General features: G+C 47.3%; 1 protein-coding gene across 2 annotated transcripts in view; it reads left to right on the top strand.

The window, feature by feature from the left end:
• Positions 1-16,895, top strand: part of LOC101544702 (ubiquinol-cytochrome-c reductase complex assembly factor 1) — a 98,230-nt gene that overhangs the window by 76,597 nt on the left and 4,738 nt on the right. For both annotated transcript variants that reach the window (XM_055140264.1, XM_004612536.2), the window contains one exon: positions 13,859-13,936. In XM_055140264.1, the coding sequence (XP_054996239.1) occupies positions 13,859-13,936 (78 nt within the window). The remainder of the gene's footprint in view (positions 1-13,858; positions 13,937-16,895) is intronic.

Here is a 16,895-nt window from a genome sequence, read left to right as displayed (position 1 = left end):
CCCTCACAGCTTTCTAATTAAATTTCAATAAAAATTATCTTCTTTACCAAAAATCGACATGGAGCAAAGAGATAGTCTAAGAGGTAAGACACTTGCTTTGCTTGTATCTTCCGTCAGGCCCCTGCTTTGATCTCTAGTACTGCATAGTCCCCCAAGCCAAGAGCCAGGAATAGCCCCTTGAGCACCACTGGGTGTGGCTCAACCCCACCTCACCCCGCAAAAAAAAGTTGGCCTAAGTATGGGGGCATATGTGCTGGGTATATGGGCAAGGCATATTTGCATGGTAATATTTTCTTGGTGGCTTTTCTCAGCTCTCCCATAACCCCCTCTCAGCTTGCAGTGAGTGACGCAGAACAGAGCAATGTATACGGAGGCACCAGGCCTCCGTCTGCCTTGCACACCGACCCAGACACTCCACAGGGGCATAAAGTATTTGCTTTGGTGCTTGCCGTGTGCCAGGCACTTTGTGGGGACTACAGTGTACCCAAACATGGCCCTGACTTCCAGGGATTTATGGTGACGCCTCTAGAAATGGCTCTGGCCCTGAGCACTTCTCCTACCCTCCCCTGGAGGCTGGCCAGCTTTTAGCCCCTGCAGACTCCCAACCTCTCCATCTATCTGCAGTACTGCTGGGCTCAGCTTTGGGATCTGGGATGGTGGGATTAGGGCCACAGCACTAAGTTGCCACTTAACATTCTACGGATATTATTTTGCGCCTGGCGTTCCCTTCACTCTTCCTAGAATGTAAACAGCCGTTCAGGAACTGTTGTTCAGTGCTGCGGCCTTGCTCCTGGAGCAGGGCTTGGTGCATGCTTCACACTAAATATTTGAAGGATGAAGGCATCATTGATTTTTTTCGCCCTCTGGTTCCAGCAGCACTATTCATTTGTGTGGCTCTGTCAAGGATTCATTTATATATTCACAGAACGTTTTTTCCCGCCCAGTGTGCTAATCCCTAGCTGCTGCTGTTGGAGCGTGTGCTAGAGAGGAGTGATTTGATGGGACTTAGCGTCTAGTTTTTGCCAAGCAGATACATGAAGTTAAGTCTTTTTTAGGTTAAGTTCCAAACTAAATAGATAAGCACAAAAGATAGGTGTTCACCTGGGTTTTGTTTGTGGCTACAAGCTTACTAGAGAAACTGGCTCTGGGCAGCCCTGCCCCCGTAGTGGCAGGACGGGAAGGAGCTGGAAGTGCCCATTGCTGAGGGTGGGCACAGAATCTGCCAGGCCCTGTTCTCAGTTGGAGGAGGGGGCTGGGTGGATAGCCCCCCCCCTTTTTTTTCAGTCTCACAGAGCCTTTGATTACTTGGGCACTAAAGCCAACTATTTGGGCTCTGTTATCATCCTGGCCTTGTGACACGAGCATGGTCCTTAATCTCTGTGCCTCGGTTTCCTCCCTGAAAATTAAATAGTTATAGTACTCATCTGACTTCCTTGGATCTCGAGGGTTTAAATCTAAGACTCTGAATAAACCATACCTGGAAGGTAGGTTTATCAATGGATATTTGCAGGTACTAATTTTAGTACTGATTTTAATTTTAATTTTGCAGAATAATGCATGAAGGAAAAAGGCAATTCTTCAAAGTATTTTTGGGGTTTTTGTTGTTGTTGTTGTTATTGTTGTTTTGAGATTTTTTTTTATTGTTGGGGTTTTTTGTTGTTGTTGTTGTTGTTCCTTCCTTGCAGGAGGGAAACTGGGGACATCAGTGGTGGGAAATTTACGCTGGTGAAGGGACCGGTGTTGGAATGTTGTATGACTGAAACTCAATCATGAACACCTTTCAACTGTATTTCACCATGAGTCAATTAAAAAATATTTTTTAAACTTTCGAAAAAGATATATTGGAATAGGAGTCAGATTTTGATCATCTAAGGACTGAATGACAATTGAACAAGTCACCTGACCTTTCTGAAACTTTGTTGTGAGCCGTCTCTACAGTAGGAAATATTCTCTTTCTTAGATGATCACAGGGGCCGTATCTGGGAAATTGTGTGGTTCTGAATAGTGAGCAATGAGGAAGGAGGAGTGAGAGGCAAGCATCCTCTGACCGGAGGAGGGCAGTTGAAGTGTCTGCCTTACACTGTGTTGTGTACAGACTTTGGTTTCTCCTTTGCCCACTGGAGGTCCCAGTGGACATGTGTGATTCAGGTCATTCGAGTGACTCACCTCTTTTGCTGTCTGTTATCGAAGAGGGTGAGGCAGGACTGCTGAAATTGCAAGGTGGGTCAGGTGCTAGATTTTGGATGTGCACTCCGGACAAGTGACTGCCCAGGCTCAGTTAGCACAGAATTTACTAACTCATTAATCATCCATTTCCATCAGTCTGGCATTTATCCCATGTATGCATTTGAAATGTCTGGTACTGATGGAATAAAATATCATGCAGTTTTCCACTGTTCCCAGTTTGGAGAGCCCACATTTAATGTAAAATTATTTAAAAGATAGAATTCTGCCTGTAGCTTTGCTGACTTCATTAATGTACTCCTGAGGTCCAGGGTATAATGGGGACTGGCAAGTGTCTGGGTACCCATGGTGATGTTAGCATCTCCTTGCTCTCAGGAATCACGTCTCCAGGCTGCAGGTAGAATGCAGAGTCCCAGAGGAACGCCCTCCACTGACATAGTGACTACATGACTGGAAAAGGGGCTTAAGGCCCCTGGGCCCGGTGTGCTGTCCTCTTGCTCCACGAGACGCCTGCTGGGCTCAAGCTAAATACACATCTTGCTCATATTACATCTTGTCCAAGTAAGATTTTCCATTACCACAACATAGGAGACATTGAGGGCACAGTGATTGCTGAAATCCTACAAGGCTGGCTGTCTATGCTTAGTGCTGCCAGGGTCAGAAAGTCATCAGATTACGATTACATGTCACTGTTGTGTTCCTCAGCTGGCCTCAGGGATGTCTGATCTGCGAGTCACTCTCCTCCACCTCCATTTGCCAGTCCAGCCCTCTTGAGACTGCTGTCAGCATCTCACTTGAAAGCATCCTTTCCTCTATTTTCCTTTTGTCCCATAATATGAACCCGGCCTCTCACCAGCTCTCACATCGGCAGTGTCTGGTGTTCTTGCTGCTGTCTCTCCCTGTAACAATGTGGTCTTTAATTCGCTCTGTGTGTTTGTTTTTGGGGCTCGCACACTCTGCGGTGCTCAGGGCTTACTCCTGACTCTGTGCTCAGGAATCTGGCAGAGTTCAGGGGACCATGTGTAGTGCTAGGCATAGAAGCCGGGGTCGACTTCACTCATGGCAAGCACCCGACCCACTGCACTATCGCTCTGGCTCTGGTCTTTGCTTCCAGGGTGATTTGAAAATGTATCTGTCTGTATGACTCAGGGTTAGACCCTTTCTAGACTCTCCTTCATGCCGTGTTGGGAGCCCTTTAAAGGTGAACACAGCCTTCAGCTCTGCTCTTCTCACCATGAGCTCTAGGTTATATGTTACATATTTTTTTTGGACTAGACTTGTTCATCCTCTCTAGGTTCATATTTATCATACTTTCTGTCTGAAAAGTCCTAGTCTCTGCTACCCTTTAATACCAAGCATAGTGTCATCTTATCTCTGATGCTTTGAAGGCCCCAGTCTTATCACTGCTATTCTTACAGTGTGCTCAGCATTATAATGCTTTTTTTTTTCCTTTTTGGGTCACACCCAGCGATGCTCAGGGATTACTCCTGGCTATGCACTCAGGAACTAGTCCTGGCAGTGCTTGGGGGGACCATATGGGATGCGGGGATCAAACCTAGGCCCGCTGCTTGCAAGCAGGTTACTACCTGCTGCTGCTTACTACCTGCTTTACTATCACTCCAGCCCCTGTAATGATTATTTTTAACTTTATTTAAACGTTATGGTTTACAAAGTTGTTCCTATTACAGCTGTTTCAGGCATTTAATATTCTAGCACCAGTCCCACCATCATTGTGACCTTGCATCCACCATTGTCCTCAGATCCCTCCTCACCCCCTCCCCACCCCCAACACACACAAGTCTGCCCCCTTGCAGGCACTAAATAATTTTGGCATGATTAAAGTCGTTGTCTGAGGATGTACTGAGCTGTTTGTTGCTAGGTGGAGCCTTCTGTGTTATAGTTTTCACGTACTGAACTTAGTGGGCTTCTATGCTACTTTCTATGCTACTATCTAATTTGTTGTGCTCCTGCTGAGCTGTTGGGATTATGGAATTTGAAGATGTCGTGCTCCAGGAGCCCCAGGATCTATGGAACTGGGAAGATTCTTGGTTCTTGGCCTGCAGCCCCACTCAGGAGGAGGCCCCAGAGTTTTCAGTTCCAAGACCAGTGTACTTGTGAGTTTCATCGGCTTGGCATCTCTTCTGAGATTAGTCGTGAGGCCATTTACATGGTATTTACATCAGCATAATAATTATTTGTAAGAGCTGTATCTTTTACACAAGATGATGAACTTTTATTTATAATCTTTTGGCATGTACAGCAAGGCTAGGAATACATTAGGCACTCAACATATGCTTTCTGAACATGTACAATATAGAATGTTGTACATAGATAGCTTTTGACTTAGTGAGGACATAAATTATTTTATGATGCTGCTATTCAGAATGGGATAAGTATCATATGCGAAGCTTTAAATATATGCACTTGGTTGAGTCATAGATTGAAATACCTGTTCGAGAAGAACCATTTGTAATGGCAATTATCTTTTATTTTATTGTAGAAAAATAGACATTATATGATATTAAGTACAATTAAATGGTATTAAATACATTCAAAGGGGCCAGAGAGTACTCGGTGAGTAGGACACTTGCCTTGGATGCAGCTAATCTGGGTTCAGTCCCACCCAGGCACCCAAGATGATCCTCTGAACCCTACCAAGAATGATCCCTGAGCTCTGCTAGGTGTGGCCCAGAAACAAAAACAGACGAAATAAATATAATTAGTAGTATTCAATCCACCACCACTTACCTGTACTCATCAACAGTTTCTCATCATCCTCAATAAATTACATAACAACTCCCCGACTTTCTCTCTCCCCAGCCCCCAGTCACTTGTCTTCTACTCTCATCCTCTATGAATTTGCTTTTCTTTTTTTGTTTTTCTTTTTGGGTCATACCTGGCGATGCTCAGGGGTTACTCCTGGCTTTGCACTCAGGAATTACTCCTGGCGGTGCTCAGGAGACCATATGGGATGCTGGGATCGAACCCAGATTGGCTGTGTGCAAGGCAAATGCCCTACCCGCTGTGCTATCACTCCAGCCCCTGAATTTGCTTTTCCAAGGCACTTCACAGAGGAGCCAGAAAGATTACCAAGCAGGGTAGAGCCCGTATTCTGCCTGCAGGAAGCCAGAGTCCATCCCTTGAGCACGCCCAGGAGTAACCCCTGAACGCTGAGCCGAGAATAGCTCCTGAGTACCACTAGGTTTGGCCCCAAACCAAAAAGCATCACCACCACACCCAAGATATCTCATAGGAGTAAAATATACAATATTTATCATTAGGAATAATTACTTTCCAGGTTCAGCATTATTGTAGCATAAAAATTTCATTCCTTGGGACCAGAACAATAGTACAGTGAGAAGGGCATTTGCCTTGCGTGTGGCTGACCCAGTTTCAATCCCTGGCATCCAATATGACTCCCTGAGCACCGCTAGCAGTAATTTCAGAGTGCAGAGCTAGGAGTAACCCCTGAGCATTGCCGGTGTGATCCAAAAAACCAAAATAAAAAATTCCTTTTTGTGTCTGAACTTTTCTTTGTATATCATGTATACACACTATATATTCATCACATAGATTATTACCATCTTTTGGCTAGTGTGAAGAGTATCATCATACACATTGGTATACAAACAATTGATTCCAATCCAGCTTCAATTTGGGGGGATATATACTTAGGAGTGTATTTACCAGGTCACGGGCTGTTCTATGTTTAGCCTTTTGAGAAATCTCCAAACTATTTCCATGGTGGCTGTACCATTTTACATTCCTATCAGTAATGCATAAGTGTTCTAATGTTTCTACAACCTCTCCAATGCTGGGCTGTTTTGCCCTTTTTTAAAATGTAGCCATACTAATTGATGTGAATGGAATTATTCTTTGCTTTCACTTCAGGTAGTTGTCTTACTCGTTGGTTCTACCTTGATTATTGGCTGTTAGTGAACACTAATAAACTGTTTTCAGGCTGGAGAGATAGCTCAAAGGGCTCTGCGTCCTTTGCATGCTGGAGGCTTAGGTTTGATCCCTGGAACTGCTGAGCAATGCCCAAAACCAAAAATTAAAAACAAAAATGAACTGTTTTCACCTTCCAGTTTTTGTGTCTGACAACAAATAAGACATAGTCTGGCCAAAATTTATGTGCACTGGCAGTTAGGTTAATGCTAACCTGTTTACTTAAGAGATTTTTATGGCTGTTACCATCTTAGAATGACCAGTGAGATAGAAACTCAATTGGCCACTTTGTATTTTCATTAAAGATTAGAGAGAGAATCATTTCCAGTTTACTTTTGTTTGCCAGTTTCAGAAATGAGCAGTTATAACTTTCTGCATGTATGATGATTTTTTTCTCTCTGACTTATCAGCATCAGAAAGACCTGATAAAAGATGCCCCTTGAGCACTGCAGCAGGTATATTCCCTGAGGAATGGCAGAAAAATTAATAATTCCTAGTACTGTCGCTTAGAAGCTGAGTGTGACCTTAGGGCCAGTCCCTTAATTTTGAGCTTCTATTTTCTTGTTTATAGAATTATGGCAATGGGAGCAGTTATCCTGTGAAAGCCTGTAGGGTAAGGTTATGGTTTCACACCAAAATAAAATGATACACATGAGACATCATGTGTATCTGCTTTCAAATCAGACATAATGTGTGGTCACTGTTACGGTCACCACTACCATAATAATTATTAGTAGGCATTTTAAGTATTATTGTTTTCTTTAGGATTTTGTCCCATCAGTGCTGTTGTTAAGATAGCATCTTTTTCAAACCAATATTGATCTAACTGGACTAAGCATGAGACTTTCGAAGTGCAATAAGTGAAAAACAGTTTCAGAAATGCGGAGAGAGGGGCTGGAGCAATAGCACAGCCGGTAGGGCATTTGCCTTGCACGCGGCCGACCCGGGTTCGATTCCCAGCATCCCATATGGTCCCCTGAGCACTGCCAGGGGTAATTCCTGAGTGCATAGCCAGGAGTAACCCCTGTGCATCGCCAGGTATGACCCAAAAAGAAAAAAAAAAAAGAAATGCGGAGAGATAGTACAATGGTGAATGTACTTGCCTTGCATGCGGCTGACCCCTTTTTGTTCACCAGCCCCATATGGTCCCGTGTACCACCCGAAGTTATTCCTAAGCACAGAGCCAGGAGTATCTCCTGAGTACCACAAGGTATGGCCCAACCCCTCTCCCAACCAAAAAAGAAAAGTACATGTGCTTAAATCAGAAATGAGAGTATATTATAGTTATTATGATGTTGCTCTTATCAGTATGTGCTGACGGAGAAGAAACATTAGGTTGGCATGGGAGTCGGGTCTTCTCGTGACCTTATAGCATCTTCCCGGCTTCTTTCCAAGGTGATTTTCACACAGACTGATGCATTCCCTATGCCTGATCAAATGGGTAAATGATTGTAGTTTTCCAGGATAGCTGTTTCTTGCTTTGCTGTTTTCTAAACCAGAGGAGTCAGGCTCTTGGACTTGACTGTGACAAAGCAAGTCTGGCTTCCGCTGTCCTGCCAGGAAGGGGCCTGCTTTTCTAGACACTTCAGGCCATGCACATTTGGAATATGAAGATCCCAAGCAGCAAAATGGGATTTTTCAAAATAAATAAGGTGCTAAGTTTGGGGTTTTTTATTTTTATTGTTTTTAGACATTTCAACATAGCAAACATCTCATGCGCATTGGAAGTTTGAGGTGATTTACTAACATGAGATGCAGGGATTATCTCATGCTTTCCCCAGGTCAGCCTTTCATCACAGCTGAACTTGCTCTACTCAAGTGTCCACATCATTTTCTTAAAAAGGAAAAAGAAACTTCCCAACATTTTTTGGTTTTGTTTTTAGGCCACACCCAGCAATATTCAGTAATTACTCCTGGTTCTGCACTCAGGAATTGCTCCTTGGTGCTCAGGGGACCGTAGGAGATGCTGGGGATTAAACCCTGAACAGCCTCATCTAAGACAAGCATCCTACCTATTGTGCTATATCTCTGGCCCCGAAACTGCCCAACTTTTTGTTTGTTTTATTCATTTTGCCTTTCTCTGTTCTTGTCATTACACAGTTTTCTCTGGACCTCTCTCATATATATGCATGTGTGTGACCACACACCAACATGTAGGGTTAGAAAGATTTTTGTGTTATTTTGTGACCATTGCTGAAAGATCCAGAGATCTTTACATGCATAGTCTTGAGGCTGGATCGACAGTACAATAGGTAGAGGGCTTACCATGCACACGGCCAACCCAGGGTTGATCACCAGTATCCCATACCATTCCCTGAGCACCACCAGGGGTAATTCCTGGGTGCAGAGCCAGGAGTAACCCCTGAGCATTGCTGAGTGTGGTCCCCAAAAAAACAAACAAAAAAGCAAAAGTGCATTTGCGCGCTCTCTGTCTCTCCCTTCCTCACTCTCTCCCTCCCTTTCTCTCTCTTTTTTTCTCTCTCTCTCCCTCCCTCCCTCTCTTTCCCCTCCTTCCCCTCCCCCCCATTTCAATATATCTCATAATATTCCACAGTAAGCAGTGAGCACATTTCTAACATTAAATACGCTGGCAGTGTTCAGTGCTCATGAGCCTGTTCCAGCACAGTAACTGTCACCCTTGGTGTTAATACTGCAAAAATCTGGCTAGTGACATTACTGACTACTTGAAACGCAATTAGATGTGACCTGTAATCTTTTGTACTGCATTGCAGCCTTATAATGAATTTGATATATTCCTTCATGCTTCAGTTCTCAAAATGTCCAAAAAAATTTTCCATTCTCCCTTCCCATACCAGAGTTGCCCCCCACCCCTAGTGTCCTCCCTGAGTGGGGCTTAGTTGTACCAGGGATGTCTGATATATTAGCAACTGGTCACTCTTGACTCATGTGGCAACCCGTCTCTAGCTACCCTCGGAATTGGGCAGCTCTTGGTGATATTTGCTCTGGGTCTTGTTAGCACTTCTCAGCCCCGGCTCTACAATAACCTGACGTGGAGGAATGTGAAGAGACAATCACATTATCTGTGGTCTTTGTTGCAGTATAGATAAGCACCAGCCACACTGCTCTGTATTGAATGAACAACCGTTCCTGCCCTCATCTCCCCAGACACTAGTTTCTTTTACTGAACTGGGGGGAGGACCAATACCCATCTTCATCGAGTCTTTGGGAAAGGTGAAGTGAACTCATACGGTAAAGTTCCGAGCATAGATGTTGGCATATGGTCAACTGTGAATGATGAGATCGCTCCTGGACCCGAGGCCCCACGGTGGCACCTGGAGGCAGGGGAGAGAGGAGGCTTTAAAGCCAATCTCATCTGTAAGGATAAGGAGTCCGAATCCTAGCAGATAAAGAAGGGAGGAGAATTCCCAGCGGTGTTGTGCTCGAGAACTTCAGCAGAACTTGACATATGGATGAAATTCGAACATAGTTTCCTCTGGCTGAAGAGTAGATCAAAGTAGGGCAGTGGGAAGAAGGTGAGGCAGGAAAAACTACCAAGAGTTAGTCGCAAAGAACTTCAACATGCTTGGAACGGAAACTTGGTCGCATGCTGGTCCCTCCATCCTCATAATCTGGTTTCTTTATTAGGCATTCAGATAGGAGTCTTTAAGAGCAGCCCCAGTGAGAAAGGGAAAGAAGGCTGTGAATCGGCCTCAAATAAATGGGCATCTTTCTAAAGCTAATGTTCCTCCTCCAGAATATATTAATTACACATGTGCCCTGCAAGATTCATTATCACTTGGTGTTCCCTGGTGGTTGTCTCATTCATTAATCTGCTTATTAGTACCCCTGAACTCTTGTCCCCCACACTGTTTCTTGGGTTCTCTTTTTAATATACTCTGCTGTTCCCCCAGGACATAAACTCCAAGACCCGTCCCTGGCCTGCTCGTGTTTGTTTTCTTTGCCCCTTGTGCCTGCCTCTGCTATAACATTTGTAGCATGTGTTAAGTAACCCTTAAGGTAACATTTTTATTATGTCATAAAAAGTGCATGGCAAATATATTATAACTCATGCACTTTGTTTAAAAATGAAGGGATAATTTATTGAGTGTGTTCCATGAGCCTTGCTCCCTTCCCGTTTCAGCTGAAACTTGCTGTTCATTTAGCCTCGCCTCCTTCCCAGTGCTCCCACCCTGTGGCATGCTGGGACAGCAGGTATATGGTTGGCTAGAAATGACATCATAGTTTATGTACTCAATAAAAATTTAATTAAGTCATTACAGGAATTGCAGTCATCATTTAACCCTCTGATTTCTTCTGTTTAGTTTATTATTAAACATTCAGTAATACCAGTCACCAAATCCTGATGGCTTATAAAATATCTGCATGAATTTTAATAGCTTAAATAAATGGGAAAATATGAGTAACTGATATAAAGGAACCTTTTCCGAGGTGGTGGCTGGTGTGTTTGGGTTTTTTTTTTTTTTTAAGAAGCAAAGCATTATGGAGAGGAGAAGAGTTTAATAAGGGACTAGCCCAGTGCTTCCCGGGACGGGTTTCGAATCTGGTATGTCCATTTGTGTATTCATGGGCAGGGTGCGTGGCCTAGAGAATGATTAGGCAGGAGACACGGAATCTGCAAACCAGCATACGAAAGCTCAAGTGACGCAATGACATCCCACCAGAGGCTCACCAGAGGGAATATCCAGCTCCCTCTGACTGACTAGAAGGGCCGAGTGGGCTGAGTCCTGTAGTTCGGGAAGCTGTTCTCAGTTACCCTCACCTGTTGCTTGAGGATCATGTGTCTTCGCTGATTGAGCGTCCACCCTGTTCCAGGAAGGGCCCTTTGCTTGATCTAATCCAGCCTGGGTGATGATATCTGAAAGCCATTCCTCGCTGTGGCACTTTGCCCTCTCTCCACCAGAGGTGAGGGGAGAAGCAGCATATGGGTCACTCAAGTCAGACTATAAGTAGAAGGAGCCTGGCTAAAAGGTTCTAGGGGTCGGAGAGATAGTACAGTGGGTAGAGCCCTTGCCTTGTAGGCAGCTGACCCAGGTTTGATCCCCAGTATCCCATATGGTCCCCTGAGCCCACAAGCAGTGATCCCTGAGTGCAGAGCCAGGAGTCAGTCCTGAGCACAGACCTGAGTGATGAAAGAAGGAAGGATGGAAGAAAGGAAGGAAAGAAAGATGGATGGAAAGAAGGAAGGAGGGAGGGAAGGAAGGAGGAGAAAGAGGAAATTCCAACACCTGCTCTGCATTCTTTCTGGGCAACTGCGGGCCAGAATATAGGTGTACCCTAAGAGGAGAAAGTATGTTTGTGCATATAAAGACATGCTAGAAAGCACAAACTGAGATTTGCCAGTTAATTTGTCAGTGATCTCTGGAAATGCCCAACTCATGGAGATAGCACTAACATTCCTCTTTCAGAAATCAGCTTGTTTCCAGCCTCTGGCACTAACTACATGTATGATCTTGGACAAGTCTTTTTCAGAAACTCAGTTTTCTGTTTTCTCAAAGGGACTGAGATAGGTGATCTCTGAGAACCCCTCCAGCTTTAAAGCTTACTGGTTTGCGGCAACAAATAAACTCACTCTGCTGGTTGGGGGACATGGATCAAGGGTGCTTTGCATGCTGGAGGCCTAGGTTTGATCCCCAGCATCCAAGCACTGCCTGGTCCTGTGAGCATCACCAGGAAGAAGCTCAAAGCACTGACAGATGTGGCCTGAAACAAAACAAAATGCCCTGTCTGCCCAGCAGGCTACTGCCTTTGACACCCGACTTTGAATGTTTATGGCTCTGATTTTTCTTGGTTAATTTAGAGAACAGTTAGATTGAAGGGAGAGCCCTGGAGCAGGTAAGAGCACGTCTGGCTAGTTAGACCCGTCGTGCATCAAGGCAGGAATTAGCTCTTCTCTGTTTTCTTTGTTTGCACAGCCATGACCACCTCACATCGACTCCTCTCAGCGGGGTATGGGTGATGTCCAAGTACCTGACCCATAACAGGCTCCGTCAATGGTGTCCACGACAGTGGGCACGGTCATGACTGAGCACGTCAGGCACGAATCTTACCCTCCACCAAAAGTTTCAAATGACTTTTGTTTGTACTCAAACCTGTTTATTTAAATATTAAAGCCAGGGCTGGAGCAATTATGTTGTGGGTGGGGTGTTTGCCTTGCATGCGGCAGATCCCCGTCATCCCTATGGTCACCCCGAGCACCACCAGGAGTAAGTCCTGAGTGCAGAGCCTGAAGTGCAGAGTGTTGGCGTAACCTAAAAAGCAAAATAAATAAATAAATAAATATTAAAGTCATCACTACCTAATACACATTATAAGCCTCCAGACTTTTTTTTTCTTTTTTTGGGTCACACCCGGCGATGCACAGGGGTTACTCCTGGCTCTGCACTCAGGAATTACCTCTGGCAGTGCTCAGGGGACCATATGGGATACTGGGAATTGAACCCGGGTCGGCCACGTGCAAGGCAAACGCCCTACCCACTGTGCTATCACTCCAGCTCCCAGCCTCCAGACTTTCTGTTGGAGTTCCAGAAGGAAATAAACTGTGGCCCCTGCCCTCAGCCATATTCCTGGAGGTCATATTCCTGGCGACCAAAATTTTGTCTTACTGAAGATTTATCATGTTGAAGGTCCTCCGGACCTTTCCCTGAGAGAGGTTCTAGCTGTTGTAGTGGTTTCACTGGACATTTTAAAATGCCCTTTTGGGGCTAGGTAGGTAGCTCAAGGGACTTCATGTGTGATTTATACACACGAGGCCCCAGATTTGGTCCCTTGAACATAGAGCTAGGAGTAGCCCCTGAGCACTGCCAGGTGTGGTCCCAAAACAAAAAGATAAGCCTTTTAATGTTCAGGGACTCACTGTCAACCTAGTCTGCACTCCCCTCCAGGGCTCCCACTGCCCTCCCGGGGCAGATTCTTTTCCCAGTCCAGTCCCCGCGGCTGTTCTGCCCTGCTCCCCGCCCTAGTGTGTCTTCGCAGTGTTCTGACATTTTCTCCCTTTGCCCTGCCTATCGCCCTCTCCACACTTCTCCTTCCTGTCTCACTCCTCTGAGAGTGCCTCCCCACCTTCCCAAACAGGTACCATCCATCTTCTAACTCCTTTGTTACTTAACACTTTGAAGGTGTTTTGGTTTTTTTTTTTGTTTGTTTTTGGGTCACACCCGGCGATGCACAGGGGTTACTCCTGGCTCTTCACTTAGGAATTACCCCTGGCAGTGCTCAGGGGACCATATGGGATGCTGGGATTAGAACCCGGGTTGGCCATGTGCAAGGCAAACACCCTACCCGCTGTGCTATCGCTCCAGCCCCGGTGTTTTGGTTTGGTTTTGTTCACTTGGTCTTTCTTCTGCGGTGCCTGGGGTGACCCCCCCCCCCCCCGCCTCCACATCACCAGCACTGCTCGCCAGTGTAAACCGAGGCAGCACGCTGCGGTGTAATGAGTTACCCGGCTCTTTGCCCACACGAGATTGTGCATCTTCTATTTTGTGTTCATTGGATCTAACACAAAGTCATTTCCGTAAATGCAATTAACTGCTTCATGGCATTTGAGATCAACACCTCAAAGCACCGCTCACGTTGTGGGGCGTCTTGACAGATCAGGGAAGTGTGGGGATGGCCTGGCGGTTTGATCCCCTGGCACCTTCTCTTGGGACCATTATAAGATTAATACAATGGGTCAGACCCAAAAATCAAAACTCGGGTTTTTTTTTTTTTCTTTCATACTTTTGTTTCTGCCATTTTGTTTTTCTAGGTTAATTCCTATGTCCTGAAGAAGAACATGATCCTTATGACAAATAATTTCTATGCAGCAATCTTGGGATATGATGAGGTAAGAGCACCTTTATCAAGCCTTAGGTGGAGTAGTGTTCCCCCCCCCCCAAATAATAAAGGTTTTCCATGAGAGCCTCAGGGGAAGCCGTGGGGGCTATCATGCTCCTGCCACCGGGGCTGAGTGTTTATTTCCTTGTCTTTATTGCCTTGGCAACTCCAGAGAGTGTGCCCAGCAGTTTGCCTATAGCCTGGGGAAGAGAGCAGTGTGTAAGTAATACGGCTAAATCATACAATTAACTCGCGTTTATTGAGTGCCTGTGGGGTGCTGGCAGATCAGTCACTGTCTCACCTCGGGTACCCAAGAGAGACACACAACACATGTGTCAACAGCGTGGTCTTCCCGAAAAATCACACTTTGGGAGCTTAATCGTAATATAAGACATACTCACTTTGTCGGGACAGGGGCTGCACCCAGCAATGGTGCCAGGACCTGGCCATGCTGAGGAGAAAGATGACACCCAGGCCCGTGCCCACACCCCCTGGGCACAATAGGCAGTCACTTTCAAAATTCATGGAACTGTCCCCAGGGAGCCCGTGAGGTGTGAGCTCTGACTGGCCCAGTGGGTGGTTTTGATGTACAAGGTCACTGCACCTTCCCCACCACCGAAGCACCCTTCACTGATGCTTATTCAGAGCCTACTTCTCTACGGGAAGTACATTGTTGGGTGAAACCCATGTGGTCTGCTGTTCGCCCCCCTCCGCCCCCCCCCCCCCCAGCTCTCACTCTCTCCTGGAGACAGCCTGTGTACCAGGGAGCAGACGGATCTCTCGTTAGAGCGACACTTCCAGACAGGGAGAGGTCGCAGAAGCTGAGACTGGAGAGAGGGGCCCGCTGTGCACCGAGCACGCCCGCTGTCTCCCGTGCAGCTTGTCCTGGTACATCCTGCAGTACGTGCCACTGTGTCTGTGCACTGCTTTGACTGGCCTGGCTCCTCTGAGCTCAGATTGCGTGGCCACACAGCCCTGGGTTCGGCACACAAGCACCCCATGGTGCCCGGTCTGAGTCCAACCTAGACTGGATCCCTCGAGGGCCGGCCAGACCGCAGCCCCTTTGGCTCCCTCACAGTCACTTTACACCAGATGTCATAACTTCCTACAGGAAGCTTGTTGGTGTGGCGGGAGAGGGGATGGGTGTTGGTTTTGTTTGTTTGTTTTTCGTATAATGAGCAGAAACAAACACAGCCCTTCAGAGATTGGGGAGATGTTTATGCGCCTGGGATTTAGGTCCCGGGCACCTTTGTTCCCTTTCTTGGCTTCCTTCCTTCGAAGCGTTTTGCTCTTTTGGACCAGTCTCTTGGTTTTGGTTTTTTTCTTGACTTGCGACAGTTGAGTGGAAGGCAGCTGGAATGGGGCGCACTGATTCGGTCGCCGTCCCTTCTTACAGCTGGAATGGGGTGCTCTGGTTCAGTTGCCGTCCCTCTTGCTCTCCTGCTCTCACTCTGGTCAGTGGGGCACCATCCCCTGGCCTCCCCCGTGCATTGTAGCCCCAGTCCCACTACCAATTAGTGAGATAACCTCTGAGCTCAGCGTCCTTATCTTTCAGATGGGGCGGGTGATCTCTGCTCTCTTGGCACCTGCAGTCCTTGGACACCCACTGTGGGAGGCCGCCGAGAGGCTGGGGCCGTGGCAGGTTATCTTGCTCGGCACGGCCAGCGTCGGCCTTTCTGTTTACGGAGTTGCCCTGTCCCAGCCTCTCACCCGCTGCCGGCGCTCCCTTCCCTGTGCCCCTGCCGCCCGCTCCCACTCCCTCCTCTTCCCAGGTAGCCCATGTGGGTGGCTGCCAGCAGCACTGGAGCGTGCGCCCAGGGCACTTCCCAGGCAGGCTGTTGTGTTAGCAAGGAGCTGGGAGAGTGGTGATGTGCCCGAGCTTGTCCTTGGCTTTCTGTGCCATGTGCCGGAAGAAACTGGTTTTCCTGACTCAGCCATGGTGCCAGGATGCTCTCATAGCTGTGGAGTTGTGAGGGGGTTAACGGGGAGCATTTAGAACAGGTGAAATGTTTTTCCATCACACGGTCAGCACCCTATCCTGGACATGGCCCTTCCTGGCAGGAGGCCTGAGGCCAAGGCCTCATGTACTACAGTGCCCACAGGCCAGCGCACAGCATCACGGCTGAGAAATGATCCTGGACCTTTGTGTGAGGATCTGCCGCTCACAGGGGCTTTCATGCTCTTGTCTCTTCGTTCTCACAACTCTGCAGGACAGAGAGCATTATTCTCGCTTGTCTTGTGAGAAACTGGGCCTTTCCAAAGGCTGCACAGCCACAAGATGCTTGAGCTGCCCTCCGTGAGCTTGAGTGTGTGTGGGGCGGAGAGGAGTGGGGGGGTCCAACAGGCAGCCCCGGCGGAGAAGGATCTCTGGGCAGGGCTCTCCTCTTCCCACCTTCCCACAAGCGTGCTGTTTCCAGAGGGACACACAGAACAGTGAGAGAGGGAGGGAGCCCCTTCCCCACTGAGACTCATGGACCAATGAGGAGGAACGGGACCCCCAGCCAGATCAGCCCTGTCAACCCGAGTCCTCAGTGAGATGACAGGTGTGACCGCCAAATCGCCCTCACAGCCAATCGGCCTGCCTTGGGAACTCCGGACCCGCTCTTGTTTCGCCTCTGGTCACAGGTGCCTTCCCAAGCAAGCTCCTCATCTCTAGCTGACAGTGTTTTCCCCAAAGGAGAAGGTTAAGAGGCAGGCAGAGGGGACTGACCGCCTCTGTCCCCCAGTTGGCGGTGGCATTTACTCTAAGCCCCAACTCTGGCTCCTGAACACAGCAGCTTCTCAGGGGTTCCCTTTCACTCACCCCCACCCCTTAGAGTTGCCAGCCGGAAAGCGGCCCCAGCTCCCTAGCCCAGGCACCAGTTAGCCTCTGGGGGGTCTTAGCTGCCTAGCAGAGCCCTCCTTGGTGCCGGGAGGGATGCCAGCGTGTGCACACACAGGCTTGGGACATCCTGCTGTGGCCCGACCGG

The sequence above is a fragment of the Sorex araneus genome, chromosome 5 (assembly GCF_027595985.1).
Source record: "Sorex araneus isolate mSorAra2 chromosome 5, mSorAra2.pri, whole genome shotgun sequence".
Classification (NCBI taxonomy): domain Eukaryota; kingdom Metazoa; phylum Chordata; class Mammalia; order Eulipotyphla; family Soricidae; genus Sorex; species Sorex araneus.
The sequence above is the reverse complement of the archived record's forward strand: the minus strand, read 5'-3'. Positions and strand labels throughout refer to the sequence as shown.